This window comes from Xenopus laevis, chromosome 7S (assembly GCF_017654675.1).
Source record: "Xenopus laevis strain J_2021 chromosome 7S, Xenopus_laevis_v10.1, whole genome shotgun sequence".
NCBI lineage: Eukaryota > Metazoa > Chordata > Amphibia > Anura > Pipidae > Xenopus > Xenopus laevis.
In genome coordinates this window covers 90,744,452-90,768,353 of record NC_054384.1, presented here as the reverse complement: position 1 = coordinate 90,768,353, position 23,902 = coordinate 90,744,452, and the positions used below count along the sequence as shown (strand labels likewise).

The 23,902-nt window shown below is 36.3% G+C and overlaps 1 protein-coding gene across 1 annotated transcript in view; it reads left to right on the top strand.

Moving 5' to 3' along the window:
• Nucleotides 1–2,055: 2,055 nt before the first annotated feature.
• LOC108697251 (vomeronasal type-2 receptor 26) overlaps nt 2,056–23,902 on the top strand; it is a 35,691-nt gene continuing 13,844 nt past the window's right edge. The window contains exons 1-29 of the mRNA XM_018227159.2: nt 2,056–2,136; nt 5,392–5,427; nt 5,544–5,576; nt 7,363–7,392; nt 11,003–11,041; nt 11,192–11,230; nt 11,350–11,406; nt 11,528–11,566; nt 11,685–11,741; nt 11,865–11,903; nt 12,023–12,079; nt 12,184–12,222; nt 12,338–12,394; nt 13,116–13,154; nt 13,273–13,329; nt 13,434–13,472; nt 13,592–13,648; nt 14,402–14,488; nt 15,219–15,254; nt 15,474–15,539; nt 15,657–15,713; nt 16,029–16,136; nt 16,248–16,358; nt 16,476–16,566; nt 17,125–17,243; nt 18,067–18,121; nt 18,215–18,293; nt 18,431–18,537; nt 22,516–22,711. Coding sequence (XP_018082648.2) covers nt 2,056–2,136; nt 5,392–5,427; nt 5,544–5,576; nt 7,363–7,392; nt 11,003–11,041; nt 11,192–11,230; nt 11,350–11,406; nt 11,528–11,566; nt 11,685–11,741; nt 11,865–11,903; nt 12,023–12,079; nt 12,184–12,222; nt 12,338–12,394; nt 13,116–13,154; nt 13,273–13,329; nt 13,434–13,472; nt 13,592–13,648; nt 14,402–14,488; nt 15,219–15,254; nt 15,474–15,539; nt 15,657–15,713; nt 16,029–16,136; nt 16,248–16,358; nt 16,476–16,566; nt 17,125–17,243; nt 18,067–18,121; nt 18,215–18,293; nt 18,431–18,537; nt 22,516–22,711 — 1,907 coding nt within the window. The remainder of the gene's footprint in view (nt 2,137–5,391; nt 5,428–5,543; nt 5,577–7,362; nt 7,393–11,002; nt 11,042–11,191; nt 11,231–11,349; nt 11,407–11,527; nt 11,567–11,684; nt 11,742–11,864; nt 11,904–12,022; nt 12,080–12,183; nt 12,223–12,337; nt 12,395–13,115; nt 13,155–13,272; nt 13,330–13,433; nt 13,473–13,591; nt 13,649–14,401; nt 14,489–15,218; nt 15,255–15,473; nt 15,540–15,656; nt 15,714–16,028; nt 16,137–16,247; nt 16,359–16,475; nt 16,567–17,124; nt 17,244–18,066; nt 18,122–18,214; nt 18,294–18,430; nt 18,538–22,515; nt 22,712–23,902) is intronic.

Sequence of the window (23,902 nt, the reverse complement as noted above, 5' to 3'; positions counted from 1 at the left end):
AAAAAAACTTCGACCCCCTACTTCGGCAGATAAAACCTACCGAAGTCAATGTTAGCCTATGGGGAAGGTCCCCATAGGCTTGCTAAACTTTTTTTGATCGAAGGATTTTCCTTCGATCGTTGGATTAAAATCCTTCGAATCGTTCGATTCGAAGGATTTAATCGTTCGATCGAACGAAAAATCCTTCGATCGATCGAACGAACGTTTAGCGCTAAATCCTTCGACTTCGATATTCGAAGTCGAAGGATTTCAATTCGAGGGTCGAATTTCAAAGTATTTTTAACTTCGAAATTCGACCCTTAGTGAATCTGCCCCTAACATTTAATGAAATCAGTCCAGAATAAACGTTTTGCGATTTGCAGCTAACTGCAGCAGGGACCATTAAAATAACACTGCAAGCATTTCATTTAAAAATGACAAATCCTTGTATTTTTATTATAAAATTAAAAATATTGTACTGATTCCTGAGACATGTCAATAAACCACATTTTCTTGCACAACAGCATTCATTGCAGTACATGTTTATAGTTTTTGCACATTGCATGTTTTTGCACATTGTATCGTGGATTACACATCTGTTATTTGTATTTATATATAGCACCACAAATACACACAAATAACACAAGTATTCTAAAAGGCATAAACTAATAGGGATAAGAAATACTAGGGGGCAAATTCACTAAGCGCCGAAGCGCCGAACGCTAGCGTTACTTCGCTAGAGTTTGTCATTTTCGTTACTGCGCAAATTCACTAACGAACGCTGGCGTAGTTTCGTTAGCGACGTAACTACGCAAATTCACTAAAGCGCGCAGTGTACTGAACGCTACCTTTTACGCTAGACTTCCTTCGCCACCTCAGACCTGGCGAAGCGCAATAGAGTAGATAGGGATTGTTTAAAAAAAAAGTCAAACATTTTTCTAAGTCCCAAAAAACGCTGGCGTGTTTTCTACATTATGGGTGATAGGCTGAAAAAGAACGAAAATTTTTTTGGGGCTCCCCTCCTTCCCCCCTACATTTCGTGACTCATGGCAACTTAACTATACAGTGGGCACATGTGTAGGGCAAAATAAAATTTTTATTTGATGATTTGAAGGTTTTCTAGCCATTTGTAGTGCTGATACGTATTCCTCCATTGAAATTTGAATTTCGCGCCGTATGCAAATTAGCCTTCGCTAGCGTAACTTCGCTTTACTTAGCGAATCAACGCTAGCGCAACTTCGCAACCTTACGCTACCCCTGAGCGCAACTTCGGATTTTAGTGAATTTGCGAAGCGAAACTACGCCTGGCGAAGTGCGGCGAAGTGCGGCGAAGTTACGCCTGGCGCAACTACGAATCTTAGTGAATTTGCCCCTAGGGGTTTTAATACAAAGTTGGAATGAGACCCTTGTCACAAAGAGCTTACAGTCTACCTCAGTGCTGGAACTAGATATTACTGGACCCCACAGAAAATAATATCTATATTTGTGTACCTTGACTAGGGAATAGTCTAAATTTGATTCGAATTTGAAAAAAAAAAACGAAAATTCAAATATGAAAATGTATCATGTACTGTCTCTTTGACCATTCGCCATCTAAAACCTGCCGAATTGCTGTTTTAGCCTATGGGGGACCTCCTAGAACCTATTTGGAGTCAATTGGTGGACTTTGAAAAGTCGACGTTTTTTTGGGAAAAACTTTGAATCGAATTCCATATTCCTTCAATTTGAACTGAATCTCGCCCATAAGGTTTCACGTTAAACCATAAAATGAGCTTTTCTTATCAAATTGAATGTGTCTTATTATATCACTGTGATCACAATGACTGATAAATCACCTACGGACAAATACACATTTAAGAATCCCATAGGAATAAATAGAAAGTGGGAGAATATTTTTGTGGTGAGCTCTAATATTTTATTCTGATAGATCTGCCCCTAAATTTTAAACTGTAGCGTAATTTGTAATCACTCCAACACAGACATCTGCATTAGTTTATAACTGCCATCCAATCATATGTAACTTGCTAAGCCACATTCTCACATGAGCTGCACATGTGACGTGTCATTGTGGTCATAATGGACTGCACATGTCGCTGTGGTGATGTCATAATGGACTGCACATGTGACTGTCATGATGTCATAATGGACGCAGTCAAGGTGTCTAGCAGCAGCCCAGAATGACTCATTCTTGATCAGGAAACTGAGGTGAGTGGAGCTCAGCATATTTGGTTGGGTAAATTAGCAAAAATAGTCATTTTATAATGGTACTGTGTGGGCTTAGAGACTGTTAGTGGTTTGTGGAATATGATGAATATGTTTTTGAATGTGGGAATTTAACTTTGAACTGGGATGTTGTACTTGCTCCTCCAATACTCACGCCATTCCCTATGCTGATATCTTATTCATGTAAATGATTATTTCTTCCTATGCAATTAATTGCTTTGCTATCAGCTAGTTCAGTTAATATCAGGTACAAGCCTTCCCTATACTCTATAAATGACTACTGGGTAGTCTCTGCAGTGATATATTATTTGTACAATGATGGCACCGTTCCTTCTACAGATATATTATGCTGTTCCCTATACTAAGCATTCATGCCCTATAAAAACACACATTTTAAACGTATTTGGAACAAACATAACCGACATTATTTTATACCTGCCCACCAATCAGTATCTAATTGCTAATCCACATATTCACCCATTGGCTGCACATATGATGGTACAACCTCTTAGTGAGAATAAATACAATTTCCATTAAAGGAACAGTAACACCAAGAAATTAAAGTCAATTAAATATGATGTTTTGTTGCTCTACACTGGTGTGTTTGCTTGAGAATCATATAGCTACACAGCAGCTTATTTATATAAACTATAGTAGCCTTTCTGAAGCAAATACAACATCATTTTATCAGTTCCGGACAACAATCCAATATAATTTCATTACTTTAAGACATTTACATTTTCAGCATTGCAGTTCCTTTAACATTTGTGCTGCATTTAATATTAATGTGACGTCATAATGGGCACTTTAACTCACATTGTGACCATGGACTGCACATGTGATATCATTGTGATGTCATAATAGACACAGTCAAAATCTCTAACAGCAGCCTTGACTGTCTCATTCTTGATCAGGCAACTGATGTGAGTGGAGCAGAGGAAATCTGGGTGGGAAAATAAGCAAAAATTAAAATTTTAACACTGGTACTGTGTGAACTGAGAGACTACTAGTGGCGTGGGGAATATGAGAGCTTGTACTTGGCCCTACATATAACAATTGTGCCAACCCTATGCTGATACTGTATTCATTTAATTGTACAATTTCCTAGGCTAATTTATAATATAATATGCATGCTATAATGACATTTACTCATATTACATACATATATAGGAGGAGTTATAAATCAAAATGATTTTATTTGATACCCAATGTGAAACAGTCATGTTTATTAAGGGTAACAAACCAAAAGAAAGGTCACCATTTGTGACCTGGTATTTATAGTATATAGATGCATTATAGTATAATAGTCCCAGTGTACATTTATATATAGTTATGGGACCTATAATCCTGAATGCTTGGCACCTGGGGTTTTCCAGATAACATCTTTCTGTAATTTGGATCTTCATACTACTTAAAAATTAATTTAAACATTTAGGGGCAGATTTATCAAGGGTCGAATTTCGTTTTTATGAGAGTTTCTAAAAACTCCCATCAACTCCCATAAATTTGAAATTCGAAAAAAAAATAGAATTTTATCAAAAAATTGTTTTTTTTACGGGTGAATAGGATCAAGCTGCAAATTCAAATCAAATTTGATTCAAGGGTTTTCACTCAAAAAAAAAATTAGTTTTTTATTTTTTTCCAAAAGTCCTCCAAATTACTCCAAATTGATTGTAGGAGGTCTCCCATAGGCTAAAACACCAATTTGGGAGGTTTTAGATGGTGAATAGTCCAATTTGAATTCTTAAAGGGACAGTACATGATAAATTTCAAAATTCGAATTTCAATTTTTTATTTTATTTCAAATTGTATTTGGACTATTCACTAGTTGAATTACACTAAAATAAACTCAAAATTCAAATTTAAAAATTCAAATTTAAAAATTCAAATCTTCAATTCGACCCTTGATAAATCTGCTCCTAAATAAACACAATATGATTGTGTTGCTTCCAATAAGGGTTATATATAATGATATATAGAGCAAGAGAGAGAGAAAGAGAGAGAGAGAGAAAGTACCGCACATACTGGGACTTAATATCAAGAAAAAAGTTTTAGTACAAAAATTATTTTTTTATAATGAATCTTTCCTTTATATTAAGTCCAAGGGACAGATTTACTAAGGTTCGAGTGAATTTTCGAAGTTAAAAAAAATAGGCTACTACGACTTCTAATTCCATTCGAAGTAAAATTGTTCAAATATTCAACCATTTGATAATCGAAGTACTGTCTCTTTAAAAAAACTTCGACTTCAATACTTCGCCAAATTAAACCTGCTGAAGTGCTATGTTAGCCTATGGGGACCTTCTAGACCATTTTTCTAAGTCTTTACACATTTACAAAAATCGTTCGATTGTACGCTAAAATTGTTCGATCGTACGTGAAAATCGTTCGATTCGAGTGATCTAATCGTTCGAACGAACGATTTTACTTCGATCGTATGATGGCCAAATTTGGTGAAAAATACTTTGGCTTCAATATTCGAAGTCGAATTTCGAAGTATTTATCACTTAGAAATTCGACCCTTGATAAATCTGCCCCCAAGTGTGTGTGGTACTCTGTCTCTATAATTATTTTTATTTGACCAGCACCCAGGTTAGGGTTGTGGTCCTCTTTGCACATGTCATGTGAGTACTTCAGTATATATATATACACACACACCTGGAATCTGCATAAAACATACTATTGCTAACTTGATATTCCTTTTTGTCTCCATAGAAAGAATTTCCAAAATGTGGCGTTCCATCTGTAGATGTTTTACTTTCTCTCGAAAGGTAGGGATTTCATTCATTTTACTATAATATCACACATGTCGTTCATTCTTTTCATAGAATTGCCTTGCCATATAATATATTGCATTATAGCAGATTTCCACTGGCAAATTGTTAAGGAATAGAAGTGGATTGAGAATTAATTAGCTGCATAGGGCAATATGGAACCAGCGCACCATTTACTTCAATGCAAATATTCACAGACAATATAAAAGGCTGTATGATTCAATAGCATGGTCTTATGAATATTCAAAAATGTATATAAAATGTGATTCTTTTACTTTTACATAGAGAGCGCTATCAATAGTTTATAATAATTTATACTTATATATTTATCTATGTATTTAGACATTTCACTTAACTGAGGCAAGATATGTATCATTATCTATTTGCTCACTTTGTTTTTTCAATTCTTTTCTAGAAACACTGCAATGGAACACCCAAAGAAGACGTTTTGGTAAGCACTATATGAAAAAACACAATTTGTGCTATTCAAACCATTTTATTTACAATTCTAGTTTGCTATTTTGCTAATTTATTTTTGTAATAAAACATGTTTTTCTTTTTCTCTAGAATCATGTTGAGATCATTGACATACTCGCTTTGGTAAGCATCAATATAAACTCCTTTCTGCTTTCTCCTTTGAATAATAATCAGACTCGGCCCTGGATCTATAATCATGGCCACCTTCCCCACTTTTAAACCCAGCTCCTATTGAAATTAAACTACAAAATCACGCATTACATTGACTATTTATGATACATTCCTTAATAGATATTTTTGGTGAAACCCTTCTAAATCTGTTTCCTAATTAAGAAGGTTGTGAAATCAACCCAGTAAATATAACATATGCTTATGTCTTCTACAGTAGCGATCCTAGAGGGGGGCGGGCCCTGGTGCGTGACGCGCAGCCGGGCCCCATCCCCCTCCTTACAGCCCACATTTTCAATGGCGCATGGGCTGCCGGGGGGCCCTGAGGGGGTGCGGGCCCTGGCCCGCTCGCACCCCCCTGCTCCCCCGGTAGTTCCGCCACTGGTCTTCTAAGTATCAAATATATATACCGTATATACTCGAGTATAAGCCGACCCGAGTATAAGCCGAGGTACCTCATTTTACCTACGAAAACTGGTAAAACGTATAAGCCTAGACACAACTACAGCCCTGTCTCCAAGTAGCGCACATTCCGCCAAAGTGACCCCCCCAGCGATCAACCGGACTTCTTTGCAAAGTTGATGGTGACAGAGAATTGCCAAACGGATTACTGTGTGCATTGTCCCACTGTCCCACTACCATGTGCTGTGTGATATTGCCATCACTGTTAATCTTTCATATAACCAACAGAGGGAGCTGTGTGATATTGCAGTCACTGTTAATCTTTCATACAACCAACAGAGGGTACACTGTTATTCTTTCATATAACCAACAGATGGCGCTGTGTGATATTGCAGTCACTGTTATTCTTTCATATAACCAACAGAGGGTGCACTGTTATTCTTTCATATAACCAACAGAGGGTGCTATGTGATATTGCAGTCACTGTTATTCTTTCATATAACCAACAGATGGCGCTGTGTGATATTGCAGTCACTGTTATTCTTTCATATAACCAACAGAGGGTGCACTGTTATTCTTTCATATAACCAACAGATGGCGCTGTGTGATATTGCAGTCACTGTTATTCTTTCATATAACCAACAGAAGACGCACTGTTATTCTTTCATATAACCAACAGAGGGCGCTGTGTGATATTGCAGTCTCTCCCCAAGCGAACTGTTAGTATAGGAATGATTAAAAGTGACTGCAATCTCAGCTGACTCGAGTATAAGCCGAGGTAGACTTTTTCAGCACATTTTGGATGCTGAAAATTTGGCTTATACTCGAGTATATACGGTATATATATATACAGTATATGTGTGTGTGTGTATGTATATTTTGTACATACATATTACATATATTTAATGCTACCCTGTGCTTTGCAATTTTTAGTTATAGTGAGTTAGTAATGTTCACATAGTTTCTGTAATTTCAGTGTAGTTTCATTGTATTTTGCTATTTTTGCAAAGTACAAAGTACATTTTATTACATTTTATTTTCAACTTTTGCTAAGATTATCTTACTGTATGACACCAGTTGCATTTTGGCTATATCTGACTTTAATAAACATGTCATGTTTACAAAATTAAATCTGCTTTCCCTTCCTTTCAAGAGATTTCACCTTTGAATTAATATCAGAAGAAATTCCTATATTGACCCTGCATTTATTTATACACATGAATTAAAAGCACATTTTTCAAAATTAAATCTATAGCATTATTATTATATCTTTAGCAGTTACTTGCCTTGAATTGATTTCATTTTATAAAGTAACACAACCTTTTTATCTTGTCCCCAGCCAGAACCAGAGGACAAAGAAATCTGCCTGGTAAGTAGGAGCGGCGTTGGTATTATACATTATTATTATTCACATTCCTGTGTTGACTTTAAGGGGCAGATTTATCAAGGGGCGAATTTTGAATTGAAAAAACCAACCGAAATTTATTTAAAAAAAAAGATTATAATTTTTTAGGCCAAATAGGTCCATTTTTGATCGAATTCAAATTGTATGAATCAAAGTAATAGCACATTCGAATCGTACGAATCAAAGTTTTTCCATAAAAAACCTTAGATTTTTCAAAGTCCACCGATTGACTCCAAATAGGTTCTAGGACTGGCATGTCCAAAGTGCGGACAGGGGGCTGATTGCGGCCCATTTTCAAATTTACACCGGCCCTCAGCCTCCATCATGAAATTAATAATAATGAGGCCCCCCAGCACAGTGCGATCAGGAATCCCATAGCAGTAATATTTGGGCACATTAGTGAAATGATCTGCCACTTGGTCTATACTGCTGCCTGTGTGCTGAAGGTGTTAGCAATAGACACGTACTGGAACATAGAGACACGCTGTTTTCACATACTTCTTTAGGCCTGAAGGTGACTGACGTACCAGTACAGTAAACTAAAGAAGTATTGCTTCACTACGTTCCAGTACGTGTCTATTGCTAACACCTTCAGCACACGGGCAGCAACAGACCAAGTGGCAGATCATTTCACTAATGTGCCCAAATATTACTGCTACGGCTACTCGATTCCTGTAATTTAATGTTAATTGTTCACAGAACGTCGGGCTGAATGGTCGGCCCCCACACATTTTCACCTCATCAAATCTGACCCTCGTTGCAAAAAGTTTGGGCACCCCTGCTGTAGAATGTCTTACCATACCCAAATAAAAAGCTCTAGAAGCTCTCTGTTTGTTTAGGATAGCAGCTACCATATTAGCTTGGTGTGACATCACTTCCTGCCTGAGTCTCTCCCTGCTCAGATTACAGCAGAGAAGGGAAGGGGTAAGAGGAGTAAACTGAGCATGCTAACGCCCGGGGCAAGGAGGTATTAGGCTGAAGGCAGGAAGTCTGATACAGAAGCACCAGATACTTTATGTAAAATGTGCACCTGCCATATTCTTGCCTGTTCAGAGGTATTGTGTGTGCCACCCTGAATGGAAACCTCTTAGCCTAACAACAACAATTGTTTTTAAGTGTTACCTACAGGTCTGGACTGGGAGTCAAAATAGGCCCTGGCATTACAGGTACACAGAGGCCCAAAAACAGCTCCCCACTAAATAGTGACTTTCTATGGCATTTTACAGCAGGCATGTCCAAAGTCAGGCCCGGGGGGCCAAATGCGGCCCATTTTCTAATTTACACTGGCCCTCAGCCTCCATCATGAAACTAATAATAATGCAGCCTGCCAGCACAGTGCAATCAGACATCGCCTAGCCGTAGCAGTAAAATTTGGGCAGACGTACTGACATGCCTGTACTGTGAACTAAAGAAGTATGTGAGAGCGGCACATAACTATGTGCCAGTACGTGTCTATTGCTAACACCTTCAGCACACAGGCAGCAGTATGGACCAAGTGGCCATTTCACTAATGTGCCCAAATTTTATTGCTATGGCTACGCCAGGGCCCGGAACTAGTGGTAGGCTGAAGAGGCACCTGCCTAGGGTGCAATGAAAGGCGGGGCTGGGCAGGTACCTGTCTTCTGCATACCCGTAGGAGATGTTCACTGCTCTCCCTCCCCGCCGGCTCTTTCTCCTCCCCTTCGATGCTTTCCACTCCCTCTCCATTCCCCTCTTGCACTCACCCCTCCCTCTCCTCCGCATTCCCCTCCATCTCACCTCCGGCGCTCCCCCTGCATTCCCCTCTGGTGCTTTGCGCATATGTGTGCACACTGCACTCGAGCACACACCCGGAGGGGAGTGTCCGCGCGAGCATGGAGAGAGCACGGTGGCCGGCCAAGTCTAGGGCCCCCGGTCGGATTGGCCCGGCACTGGGCTACGTGATTCCTTGTTTTAATGATTTAAATGATGTTAATGGGTCAAAGAATGTCAGGCTGAATTGCCCCCACACATTTTCACCTCACCAAATCTGGCCCTCGTTGTAAAAAGTTTGGACACCCCTGTTCTAGGAGGTCCCCCATAGGCTAAAACAGCAATTCAGCAGGTTTTAGATGGTGAATGGTCAAAGTTGAATTTTTGAAGAGACAGTACATGATAAATTTCGATATTGGGATTTGGACTGTTCCCTAATGGAAGTACACTCAAAATTCAAATTTTTTTCATTCTAATTTTCACTTCTACCGATGATAAATCTGCCCCTAACTGTTAATTTGTAAAGAACATTGTTCCTGACAGGCATCTTTCCACTATTACCATTATTACCAAAGTTTTGTTCTTAAAGGGATACTGTCATGGAAAAACATGTTTTTTCCAAAACCCATCAGTTAATAGTGCTGCTCCAGCAGAATTCTGCACTGAAATCCATTTCTCAATAGAGCAAACAGATTTTTTTATATTCAATTTTGAAATCTGACATGGGGCTAGACATTTTGTCAGTTTCCCAGCTTCCCCAGTCATGTGACTTGTGCCTGCACTTTAGGATGGAATTACTTTCTGGCAGGCTGTTATTTCTCCTAATGTAAATGAATCAGTCTCAGTGGGACTTGGCTTTTACTATGTTCTTAGATCTTCCAGGCAGCTGTTATCTTGTGTTAGGGAGCTGCTATCTTGTTACCCATTGTTCTGTTGTTAGGCTGCTCAGTGGGGGGAAGGGAGGGGGTGATATCACTCCAATTTGCAGTAAAGCAGTAAAGAGTGATTGAAATTTATCACATAACTGGGGCAGCTGGGAAATTGAGCAAAAATCTGTTTGCTCTTTTGAAAAATGGATTTCAGTGCAGAACTCAGGTGAAGCAGCACTATTAATTGATGCGTTTTGAAAAAACATGTTTTCCCATGACAGTATCCCTTTAAGAATTAGCACACATTAAGGGGTTATTTACTAAAACTCATATTTTTCTAGTCAAGTTTTTAAGGGAATTTTTAGAGAAAAAAAAACATTTTTTCAAGATTATACCCTGAAGCTGCTAACAATTTGAATCTGAAAATACTCCAGCTAACACCTGTTGACATTTTGTAAAAGTCAATGGCAGATGATCCCTTCAACCTTTGAAACATGTTTTATGCCTTCATGGTTCTCGAAATTTTTCGGATGTTTATGTCTGTTTTTGCTTGAAATTTGTTTTTTGGGCGAGAAACTAGCAAAGTTGCACAATTCAAATTTACGCTCTTTTTTTGTTTTGTCAACCTGAATTTATTAGTTAATTTCTGAATGGGGGTTGGTTTTTGATAAAAAATGAGAATTGAGTTTTAGTAAATAACCCCTAATAGCAACGAGTGAATCTTTTGTGTTTTGGGGATTAATTTGCAGAACTGCTAAAAAAAAAAGCCACTAAACAACAAAAATTACACAAAAAAACATTGAAATGTGCACCTTTTTTTTATTTTATCCCGCTTCAAATGCATTAAAGTCACTGGGTTTTTTCTTGCATTTACACTTTTGTCTTGGCAATTTTCTTGTGTTACATTCAATATGCAGTTTATATTCTAGAGGTTTAACTGGACTGAGTTTAATCCCTTTTTCTTACTTTTTCAGAAGGAATTAGATCTAAAACCTGAGAAGGGCATTGAAGAGGTAAGCAGTACATCTTCATACCAGGAAGAACAGGATAGAAATAATCAATGAATTAAAAACTATAATTAAAGAAATGACAGAGATTAGTTTTATCATACTTTCTCCTGAACTGAGTTGATCTTATATAATAATGTTATCTCTTTTAATTAGGACAATGGCAGAAAAGAGCCTCCTGAAGAAACATCTGAGGTAACCAGAAAAGACAATAAAATTATAATAAAATATCAAACCCAGCATTAGATTGCCCTACATATCATTAATTTGAGCTGTGAAATATTTATTTTTCATCTTCTTTCTGTTCTAACCAGGATGAACAACTAAGTGAGCAGGGAGAAACACCCAACAACCCTTCCTGCCACTTCCAAGTAAGCAGAAAATAATCAATAATTACACATCTATAATAAAAGAAATGACAGAGTTTAGTTTTATCATACTTTCTCCTGAACTGAGTTGCTCTTATACAATAATGTTTTCTCTTTTAACCAGGAAAACAGCAGTGAAGAGCCTGCTGAAGAAACTTCTGAGGTAACCAGAAAAGACAATTAAATTATAATAAAATATCAAATCCAGCATCAGATTGCCCTACATATCATTAATTTGAGCTGGGAGATATGTATTTTCATCTTCTCTCTCTTCTAACCAGGAAGAACAACTAAGTGAGCAGGGAGAAACATCAAGCAACACCACCTGCCACTTGCAAGTAAGCAGAAAATAATCAATAACTACACAACTATAATTAAAGAAATGACAGAGATTGGTTTTATCATATTTTCTACTGAACCAAGTTGATTTTATATAATAATAATGTTTCTCTTTTAATCAGGAAAACAGCAGTGAAGAGCCTGCTGAAGAAACATCAAAGGTAACCAGAAAAGACAATTCAATTATAATAAAATATCAAATCCAGCATCAGATTGCCCTATATAACATTATTTTGAGCTGTGAAATATTTATTTTTCATCTCCTCTCTGTTCTAACCAGGATGAACAACTAAGTGAGCAGGATGAAACATCCATCAACCCTTCCTGCCACTTACAAGTAAGCAGAAAATACTATAATTAAAGAAATAAAAGAGATTGGTTTTATCATTCTTTCTCTTAACTGAGTTGATCTTATACAATATTTTTTTCTCTTTTAATCAGGACAACAGCAGTGAAGAGCCTGCTGAAGAAACTTCTGAGGTAACCAGAAAAGACAATTAAATTATAATAAACCAAACCCAGCATCAGATTGCCCTACATATCATTAATTGGAGCTTTGAGATATGTATTTTCATCTTCTCTCTCTTGGAACCAGGAAGAACAAATAAGTGAGCAGGAAGAAACATCCAGTAACACCACCTGCCACTTCCAAGTAAGCAGAAAATGAACCAATGATTACAAAACTATAACAATACTATAATAGTGCTGCTCCAGCAGAATTCTGCACTGAATTCCATCTCTCAAAAGAGCAAACAGATTTTTTTACAATCAATTTTCAAATCTGACATGGGGCTAGACATATTGTCAATTTCCCAGCTGCCCCAAGTCTTGTGACTTGTGCTCTGATAAACTTCATTCACTCTTTACTGCTGTACTGCAAGTTGGAGTGATATCACCCCCTCCCTTTCCCCCCCAGCAGCCAAACAAAAGAACAATGGGAAGGTAACCAGATAACAGCTCCCTAACACAAGATAACAGCTGCCTGGTAGATCTAAGAACAGCACTTAATAGTAAAAACCCATGTCCCACTAAGACACATTTAGTTACATTGAGAAGGAAAAACAGCAGCCTGCCAGAAAGTATTTCTCTCCTAAAGTGCAGGCACAAGTCACATGACCAGGGGCAGCTGGAAAATTTACAAAATGTCTAGCCCCATGTAAGATTTCAAGATTGAATATAAAAAAATCTGTTTGCTCTTTTGAGAAATGGATTCAGTGCAGAGTTCTGCTGGAGCAGCACTATTAACTGATGCGTTTTGGGGGAAAAAAAATTCCCATGACAGTATCCCCTTAAAGAAATGACAGAAATTGGTTTTATCATATTTTCTACTGAACTGAGTTGATCTTATACAATAATGTTTCTCTTTTAACCAGGAAAACAGCAGTGAAGGGCCTGCTGAAAAAACATCGAAGGTAACCAGAAGAGACAATTAAATTATAATAAAATATCAAACCCAGCATCAGATTGCCCTACATATCATTAATTGGAGCTTTGAGATATGTATTTTCATCTTCTCTCTGTTCTAATTAGGATGAACAACTAAGTGAGCAGGATGAAACATCCAAAAACCCTTCCTGCCACTTCCAAGTAAGCAGAAAATACTATAATTAATGAAATGACAGAGATTGGTTTTATCATTCTTCCTCTTAACTGAGTTTATCTTATACAATATTTTTTTCTCTTTTAATCAGGCCAACAGCAGTGAAGAGCCTGCTGAAGAAACTTCTGAGGTAACCAGAAAAGACAATTACATAATAATAAAATATCAAATCCAGCATCAGATTGCCCTACATATCATTAATTGGAGCTATGAGATATGTATTTTTCATCTTCTCTCTCTTCTAACCAGGAAGAACAACTAAGTGAGCAGGGAGAAACATCAAACAACACCACCTGCCACTTCCAAGTAAGCAGAAAATAATCAATAACTACACATCTATAATTAAAGAAATGACAGAGATTATAAATACAAAATATATATTTTTTATGTTACATTGCAGTATGCAGTCTTTATTCTAGGAATTTTATCTTATCTTGAACAGATAAGACAATTGGGGCAGAGTTCGAGTGAATAGTTTGAATCCAAAAATATTCGAATTTCGAAGTAATTTATTGGGTACTTCGAACATCGAATTGGTCAAATTCGATCAAATTCAATCGAAACCAATGATTTGAATGATTTGAAGTAAAAATCATTCTACCATTCGATAATCGAAGTACTGTCTCTTTAAAAAATCCTTCGACTCAATACTTTGCCAAATAAAAGCTACCGAATTGAATGTTAGCCTATGGGGACATTGTTTTGGGCACTTTTTATGATCGAATAAAAATCATTTGATCGATCGCTTAAAATCGTTCGAATCCTTTGAATGATTTTTATTTTGATCGAACCTTTTGCGCTAAAATCATTCGAATTCAATATTTGAATTCGAACGATTTTACTTTGAGGGTCGAATTCGAGAGTTTTTTAACCCTCGAAATTCGACCCTTGATAAATCTGCCCCTTAAATTCAAATTATAATAAAATGTCAAACCCAGCATAAGATTATGCTAGATAATATTTACTTTAGCATTAGAACTGAGTTAATATTATAAAGTGTTTTTAAATAATGTAATCACCTCAAATAGATTTTTGACAAAAGTCACCTCTGTATTGCAGAATTTTAAAGATGAAAAGCAGCAGAAGAAAAGCTCTGAAACATCTCGCTGTTCAAATAGGCAGGCACAACCTGCAGCTATTAAGAAGGTTTGAGCTTTGCTACCCTAATAAAATCTTTTTTTCTCAGAATCCAAGGAGAATGAAACCCTTTCCTACTAGATCACCCAACCTCCTATACAGGCCCTACTCCACAAATCCTAATAGCCAATTGGATCCATTATATATATTAGGGTCGAATTTAAAGTTCGAATTTTCCAATTTTGTAATGGAAAAAACTCTCAAATTCAAATTGTGAATAATCCAAACTTAATTCAAATTTGAATTTAAATTCATATTAGAATTTTGAGATTTATCAAACCTTGCCCCTTTAAAAAAATGATTTTGACTATTCCCCACCTTAAACCTGTGAGTTCATGTATAAGTTAATGGGAGAGGTACAGTGACCAATTTGAAGATGTTACTAGCCTTCCTGACATTCGAGTTTTTTTCGGAGAAAAAAATTGATTCGAGTTTTGTCAACTTAGATTCAAATTTGAATTGAGTTTTCGAGCTGGTAAAATTCATTCGAATATTAGATAATCAATTTAATTCTTAAATAACTTTCGAGGAAATTCAAATTTATTACAGTTAAAAAAACATGAATTCAAAATTCAACCTTTGATAAATGGGCCTCTAAATGTAAGAACCAAGCTAAACTTTTACCTAACATATTGGTACAACTCCAGTTATTTAACCTTTCCACGTCCTTTAAAAATTCATTTTAAAGCTTAACCTTATGATATTTATCATATGATAAAACCTTTTTTCTCTTCCTCAGGAGGATGATAAAGATCAGTTGGCAAAGAAATACCCGGTAAGCAGAAGTTGTAAAGTAATGTTCTGGAACTCATAGATGCAAAACCTGAACTTTTATGGTTTTACTTCATTATAGCAGACCAACTACCTTACCCCAGTTTCCCATCACCTTCTTTCATGTTGAAAAGGTTATTTGTCCAACTGCATTTCATTATTTATTTAGTTTTAGTTTAGTGAATTTAGTTTAATAACATGAATTTAAAATATTATTTTTTAGGAGCCTTACCGATATGTCATACTGGAGAAGGCTATGAGAGAGGGCAACTTTGCCTCTATTTGCAAGGTGAGATTGATATGTCACATTCTTTGTCATGCTTTTGCATGATGCCATAATTCTGCCAATTGGTTATTCCCCCTACATCACTGTGTCATTATAAGCCTTTCTCTATTTTTGTTACAGGGATGGCTTATCAGAGAACATCAAGAGATTGCCATCAAGATAATAAAGAAGGTGGAGGTAATTTGTTTTTATACATGTTCCCAGCTTTTGCACAGATTTATTAAATACACTGCGTAATTGGACAAATATAACCCAAGCGAAAACAATACCGGCATCATAGAATAGTAAAAATAACTACATAACTTGATGGGTGTCCCTCTCTTTGCTAAACTCATCTGCTATGTAACTTAAAAAAATAAGTTGCTAAATTATTTTTTGAGAATTAGTTTTATTTCCGAAATTGAAAAACAAAAGCTGTGAAATTTTCATGCTGTATTTTAAATGATAATTGTATCCATTCTTTTTAATCTGGTGTTTTCTCTTTGCCACTAGAATAAAGAAGACATCGAGAAAGAAATTAACATCCTTGAAAAGGTTTCTGGCCACCACAATATTGTAACCTTCTATGGGGCATTTTATGCAAAGCCCACTGGACTCTGGGTAAGTAATTGTTTATTAACATTGGTTAAACCTTTGTGCACCAAACATGCCAACCCATATATATGCTTTGTAGCAAATGTATTTACCGTATTGTCTTTTTTTGTGTTCTAGATTGTTACCGAGCTATTTAAGGGTGGATCGGTTAAATATCTGATGCGCACCAATAGAAACCACTCTTTAGGAGAAAGGTGGATCTCATACATCTGCAAGGAGGTGCTACAGGTATATCAACCTTCTCGTTACTCCTCTTCATATTTGTCCACCAAATATAGAAATATCATTACTTATTAAAACTTTACAAACATTTATATTTTTCCTTTGCTTAATTCATTTTCCCAGGGCCTGTGTCATCTAAGAAAACAAAAAATCATCCATCATGAACTGACGCCCAACAATATAATATTAACAGCTGATGCAGATGTAAAAATAGGTAAGTGACACTTACAGTTTTATCAAGGGTCGATTTCAAAATTCAAGTTATTTTATGGTCAAAATTGCAAATTTGACTAGGAAGTTATTCAAATTGGATTTGAGTTTTTCAAAAATAATTTGATTTGATTTTTGAAATTTATCATACACTGGCCCTTTAAGAGCTCGAATTTGAATATTCGCTACCTAAAACCTGCCAAATTGCTGTTTGAGTCAATGGGAGATGTCCAGGGATCAATTCTGAGTTGTTTGCAGCCTTACTGGCATTCAAGTTTTTTTGGAGAAAAAACTCGAATTGAGTTTTCGGGTCGATCCTATTCACCCAAGTTTCAAAAATTTAGTTTTTAAAACAAATTTTAATTGGTCGAATTTCGAGTTCATTGGAATTCATGGGAGTTTAAAAAAAATTCACATGAATTTGAAATATGACCTTTGATAAATGTGCATCTTAACTTTATGGGAAGTGTGCATAAATAAAATCATAAATGCATTGTATTCACATATATTTTTCTTCTTACATTATACTTCTTACTTATATTTATTCTTCTTGCAATTTCAGCTAATTTTAGCCTTGCCACGATGGGTAAAAAAAGTAACAGCCCTGCCGGAACAACTGAATACATGGCACCAGAAGTTCTTGCCTGTAATTATAAGAATGGGGCTGAATATGACGATAAGGTATTGTTATCACTTTTCCCTTTTTATTTTAGAGCTAATTTTAACTTGTTTAATATGTATGCAGGTGAACTGCATGTAATCTCTCACTCACAAATATCACTGTTATGAGAGGGGTTATGCAAAGTGAGTGAGTGATATTTATTCTATATGAAAGGAACAAAAGTTCCAGAATCCATCCATATTTAACTCCTTGGGGTTTATTTATCAATGTCCGAATTTATCTCAATATTTTCTGAAAACAACTCCAACCAAATTCGCATGGGTTTTTTGGCCTTATTTATTAATAGACTTACCTGAAAATGTTGTTTTTGGGAAAAATAGATTTTCATGATTTTTTAGTTTTTTTCACCCAAAAACTCATAATTTTGCCCGAAAACTTTGGGGTATTGCCAAAAATCCAACGCACATCAAAAAATCATTGGGACGTCTCCCAATGACTTATATGCAACCTCGACAGGTCTTATATGCCGAATTTTTAGGTTTGGACTTTTCCCATCCTTGGGGTTTAATAAATTTAGAAATTAAAAAATAAAATAAATAAATAAAATAAAATCATGAATTTTTTGTGATTTTTGCATTCGGAGTTTAGTAAATAACCCCCCCTTAAGTTGAATATGTTGTATCTCCTTGAATTGTTGCATATTAGGAAAAAGTGTCATTTCTCTAATTTATGTGTTATTCTGCATTTAATATAGAAGGACTATCAGGATATCTATGAATAGATAGCAGTAATATCTGAATGATCTGTAACTGGAATTCTTTCATGTGCCCTGTATTTATTGTTCTCTAATACTTGTCATTTTTCCAATATTCTTATTTCTAGGCTGACGTGTGGTCCTTGGGCATCACAGCCATCAAAATGGCAGAAGGATATCTTCGTAAGTAAACCCGATAATAAAATAATCTTGTGAATATTGAATAAGTGTATTGTTAGTCAGCAGATTCTTATATTGTATTCTCTTACAACCTAGCATACAGTCAACTACCCATCAAAAAGCTCATCAAAGAAGTCATCTATGGTCCTCCTCCAGCATTGACAAGGGACGGATGGTGAGTAACCTTTGGGATATTTGGGGAACTTGACTGTGCTGATGTGTTATGATTGTATTATCACTTTTAGAGTGAGAAGTTAAATATTATATTTATTACATGACCATTTATAATTTTGTCTGTATTTCATTTTCTAGGAGTGATAACTTCTACTTCTTTATTGATGAGTGCTTGCAAAAACAACCAGCAAGAAGACCTAATGCAAGGCAGCTACTTAATCACCCATTTATTACAAACATCAGGGGTGAGGGTGGCATAAGAAACAGCATCATAAAACACCTACAGAGAAGTAAGGAAATTGCTCTTTTTTTTTGCTCATATACCATAATAAGCATTTTTCAGAATTATCATAAACATATTGAATCCATGTCTAACTCTGACCATTCTTTCCTTAGCATCAAGGCGTTAAAGAACCAAGACCAAGAGCCATCGGGGGGAGGGACAGGGGCATATATCTAGGGGTCCATTTGTCACTCTGGTACTGGGCCCCAGAAGAAACATCGGTCCCCGATGGAAGCTCTTGAACCACCATTAATAAACTTAAAATATATTTTCCATCTTTATAAATGACTTGCTGTGTTTGCTTATTAGGGAGATAGGGTGGGTGGAAAAATGAGGGGGAGGGGTGTTTTTTTCTTTAGACAACCAAAAAAGTCTATGTTCTGACCCGCAACTCACATCCTCCATTTAGTAGGAACATGGTTGCATTTTAGCTCATGATCCTGTACAGAGCCGGGCCAACCCAGCCAGGCACCCTAGGCAACCTGGCTGGCCACGGTGCCGGCTAAGTGTGTGCTTTGGTGCGCATGCGAGTTACGGCGCTATAGCGCGCATGTGCAAAACTGCGCTATGGCGCGCATGAGCGAAACTACGCTATGGCGCGCATGCGCAAAAGCACAATTAAGAAAAAAATATACACGGCAGTCGGGGAGAGACAGGGCCGGACAATGGGGTGGGCGACAGAGCAGGTACGTGCCTGGCGCCCCCCCAGCTATGCACCCTAGGCACGTGCCTACTCTGCCTACCCCTAGTTCCGGCCCTGATCCTGTATTAAGACTTCAGCACTGGGAATAATCTAGAAGACAAGACATGTGAAAAGTAACTCACTATTGAGATCTGCAGAGAAAACATGTCCATGGAAGTGATCCTATTTGGAAATACAAAAATAATTTCCTGCATTATCATCTGGGAGCCTTCTATACTTATCATTATGTGGAAATGGAAGATCCTGTTTATATGTAATAAAAAGATTTTATATTTGTATATTTATTCATACATACTTTGGACTGCATACGGTGCAAAGTTAAAGTACAATAGACGTATGGGTAGCAGCAAATACATTACACTACACAAATCGGGGAAACCTTCATAAAATAAACCAGAGTTGTTATTTTGCCCTATACATGTGCCCACTGTATAATTTAGGTGCCATATGCTAGGAAATATAGGGGGGAAGGAGGGTAGTCCAAAAAAATTTACAATCTTTTTTAGCCTATCACCCTTAAAAAAGGGACTTATAAAAAATGTCAACTTTTTTTGAAGAAAGTCCTATCTACTCTATTGCACTTCGACCTGGTCTGAGGTGGCGAAGTCAAGTCTGTCACAAGAGGTAACGTTCAGTAAAATGCGCAAGTTAGTGAATTAGCGTAGTTACGTCCCTTCGCCATATCGCAACTTCGCCTGGCATAAGGGTACGAAGTAGCGCTAGAGTAGATCCACTTCACTAGCGAATTTACGCCATCAACTGTTAGTAAATCGCAAAGTAACGAAATTACATCACACTGGCAAATTTGCGCTAGCGTTAGCCGCTTCGCGCTTTAGTGAATTTGCCCCATAGAGAGACCAACAGAAAGACAGACACTGTAAACGCTGTTACAACTGCCTAGGGATAAGCAACAGTACAAGAGATCTTACAATGTAAAAGAGAAGGGATTATAGTATTATAATACACAAGAGCCATGAACATTCTGTAACATATTCTTATAAATAATGCTTAGCGATATCATCAATTATAACCAGAGCTTAGTGATGTCATTTCTGTCACATGGATCACTACAACTTTTGCATTTTAATAAATGAAGTACATCATGTTGAAAGCCGCTCAGTCCTACCTGCCTTTCATTCCAAATTGAGGGCTGCTGTCCAATTAATGCAGGGGAACCCTGGAGCTACCAGCATCTCATGACCAGGTGGTAGCTCCTTATTCTATTCTATTATACAGGTGCCGGTGTGATGGAGTTCCAAGGGGCACATTATTGGACCAGTTAGGGCTCATTCTAGATAAGCTAGCACAAAAATATTGCAAAGAATACTTGTTACTAGTGAAAAATGGCATTCATATGGGCGTGATAAAAAAAATTTTATGTGCCGCATCAAGCAACAAAAAAATTTTGATGCCCATAGACAAATGCATTTTGGTGAATTTTCGCTGTTAGGAGATGCTAACCTTCAAATAAAGATACATATATAGTTAAAAGCTCCTTACAGCTTAAAGCAAAAATTTTAACCTGTTCAGTGAATGGTAGGGAGGGGAAACAACGTATGGTAGACCAGCAAATTCCTACTGTGGAATGACTTGAATAGAAATATTTTCGTAGGAAAATCAAAAGCTGTGTTTTGTAAATGATTGCTGATAATTATTCATAATTTAGTATGAGACTGGTATTTTACAGTGCAGTAGTAGTTGTGCAGGGAAAAGAGCTCTTCTTGCAAAAGGTATTCCAAAGGAATTCATAATGTTACCTATTTGTATGTATGTATGTGTATACTGTATATACAGTATAAATTATCCCTTTTGCCACACATTTGAATAATTCTGGTGGTTTTGTTCAAAAGGAAGTAAAATAGTTCCCAAAGTAGTAAAATGTCGTTAAAAGCACATTATTGTAATGGTAATACAATGAGTACACTATTCCTGGGTAAAGTAACATCAATAACCTTACCTTGTACACAGGTGTCTGTCTAGTCTCTAGGGCATTTGCAAATCTTTGTGATATCTACAGAAAAATAATCGTTAATTATGGTGACTTAATATGATTTTGTTTCCAATCATGTCCCCCCTCCCTTCATGGTCAAAAAACACAATCATAATTATGCGGGGGGAGGGGAAATAATGCTCAAATTGTTGGAATACTTATGATACACTTCCTATTAATTTAAATGACAGATTTGGGTGGTAAGATTATTTATGAATTCATTTTGCTAAAACATGACCATGGCCGCCTAAAATCTCACAATAACTTCAAAGTACCAACCATGAGTATTAATAAATCTTCGCTGTCTCCCTAGTGCCTTGCTTCACCTGGAGTTCCCTAACTTCATCATTCTGAATGACACACACATGCCCACTTCCATGTCTCCCCTCTTTATGTCATACTGCTAAATGAATGCAGCACTGTATACAGAGCCCAAAACAATTCTTTGCCTTATAAAAAGAATTTTAAAAAACATTTACATTGGGTCATTAACTAAAAAGGATCTAGAAAGTAAGAAAAACAGGGTACTATGAGTCCTTTTTTCACATATGAATATATAATTCATATTCATATTCAAATATGAATATATAATTACTCATAATTCAGGTACAGAAATGTTCTGTGTATTATTATGTGTTTTGTGTGTTGGAGCAGCAGCTGTCAAAAGCTCTGACATTTCTGACCCTTGCTGTCTAATGTGCTAATACTCATCTCTCGGGGTAAAAAGGAGGATAAGGCTAACCTGTCATTATATCTTTAACGCTAGTTATTTCATATGGAGTGGGTCTACAGAGAATTTGAAAAATTATAGTATTGCCATTTATGAAATATATAAAACCCCCTGGATTATCTCATGCTTTTATTTATGGTGCCGTGTTGGAGAAAGGGCCAATTTCCATCCGGGATGATAGATTCATTTTGAGACTTCATTTTTTTTATCTGTTTTGCCTACAAATTACAAATCTACATGCATTTTTATTATACAGGTTTACAACTTTTGAAACAACAAATATATCATTATAATATATTCTCTATATATATTGCATTTCATTGCAACACAAAATAAGCATTGGATCCAGAATGATTCTTATATATCTTTAGTGATAGAAATCACACCTAGTTTGATTTCTTTAAAGATTTTCTTTAACAGTTACAATTTATGTTTTATTTATATTTTATGATGCCAATGAATAGTCCAAACATTCAATATGAAATATGTATTTTTGTATCAATATTATTAATTACAGCTTTCTTCCCTATTCCTGGTGTTCAAGGGAACAGCACCTTGGAATCAAACAAGACTTGTGTACTGAACAGCACATTATTAGAAAGCTCTGCCAGAGACGGTGACATTGTTCTGGGTGCAGTTATGCCATTGTTTAACTCTCCCTTTCCAAATAAAAATACCTTTAGACAAAAACCTATTCCGAACACCTGCTATGGGTAAGCATTACGCCACTATTTTGGCCTTTTTGGATCAATTCTACAGTGAAAATACTGTTTCGTATGTGATTCTCAAAATAATTTAAAAATGTATTTGTCTCTAGAAAAAGGAGGAAAATGAAGGGCAAGAAATATGTGATTAAAACATAGCGCTAAGGTTAATTTAATTGAATACACAACACAAAAAATTAGATTTTTTTTAGAAGACAAATTCCAGAAATGTATAGAATATGTTGAGTGTTGAACAATGACTTATTATTTTTTTTATGACTTTTAGAGGCTAAAGTAAATGTGTTTCTATTTTTTATTTCATACATTGAATATAATGAACATAAGAATTGTTTATGTAGCAGTTATTTATCAGTTACAGTATTTCCAATGGAGAGGCAATTTCGGGAGATTTGTCACCCGCCGTCGCGCATAAATAATCTTCGCGTTGGCCACTGCCCTCAAATACAATGTAAAAATCCAGTCTGGCACAAATCAACTTTATAATTAAAACCCACTAAATTCTACCCTTCAATGGTATCAGAACATGATCCATACATTATTATATCTGCAAAAGCCGATATGTTTATTTCCATTGGCTTAACTAGAGTGTGCCGGTCCCCCTGCAAAAAAATCTTCAAAGGGGTCCGGCGCACTACTATCGGTAAACACATTATCTTGATAACGTTACCCAATCCCTATTTAAGCATACACTTCTTTATATTTGGCTGTTTGCTTTTGAGAAATTAAAAAAAAGTGAAATAGAATTGATCCTAGTTGATAAATGTGCCCTTATAAATCCCATGCTAATTAACAGAGAGTGGCAGACTTGTGATACACCTTTTGATATATATAAGGTCAATACTTCTTTATTCTGGGGAGACTGACATTTTGGCTTCCTTAGCAGCCTTTTTCACTAAAATATCACTAAAATGCACTAAAATATCACAGTTACACATTTAAACACTATGGGGCAGATTTACATAGGGTCGAATATCAAGGGTTAATTAACCCTCGATATTTGACTGCCGAAGTTAAATCCTTCGACTTTGAATATCGAAGTCGAAGGATTTACAGCAATTCGTTCGATTCGAAGGATTTAAATCCATCGATCTAATGATTTTTCTTGTACCAAAAAAAGTTTACAAAGCCTATGGGGACCTTCCCCATAGGCTACCATTGAGGTTCGGTAGGTTTTAGATG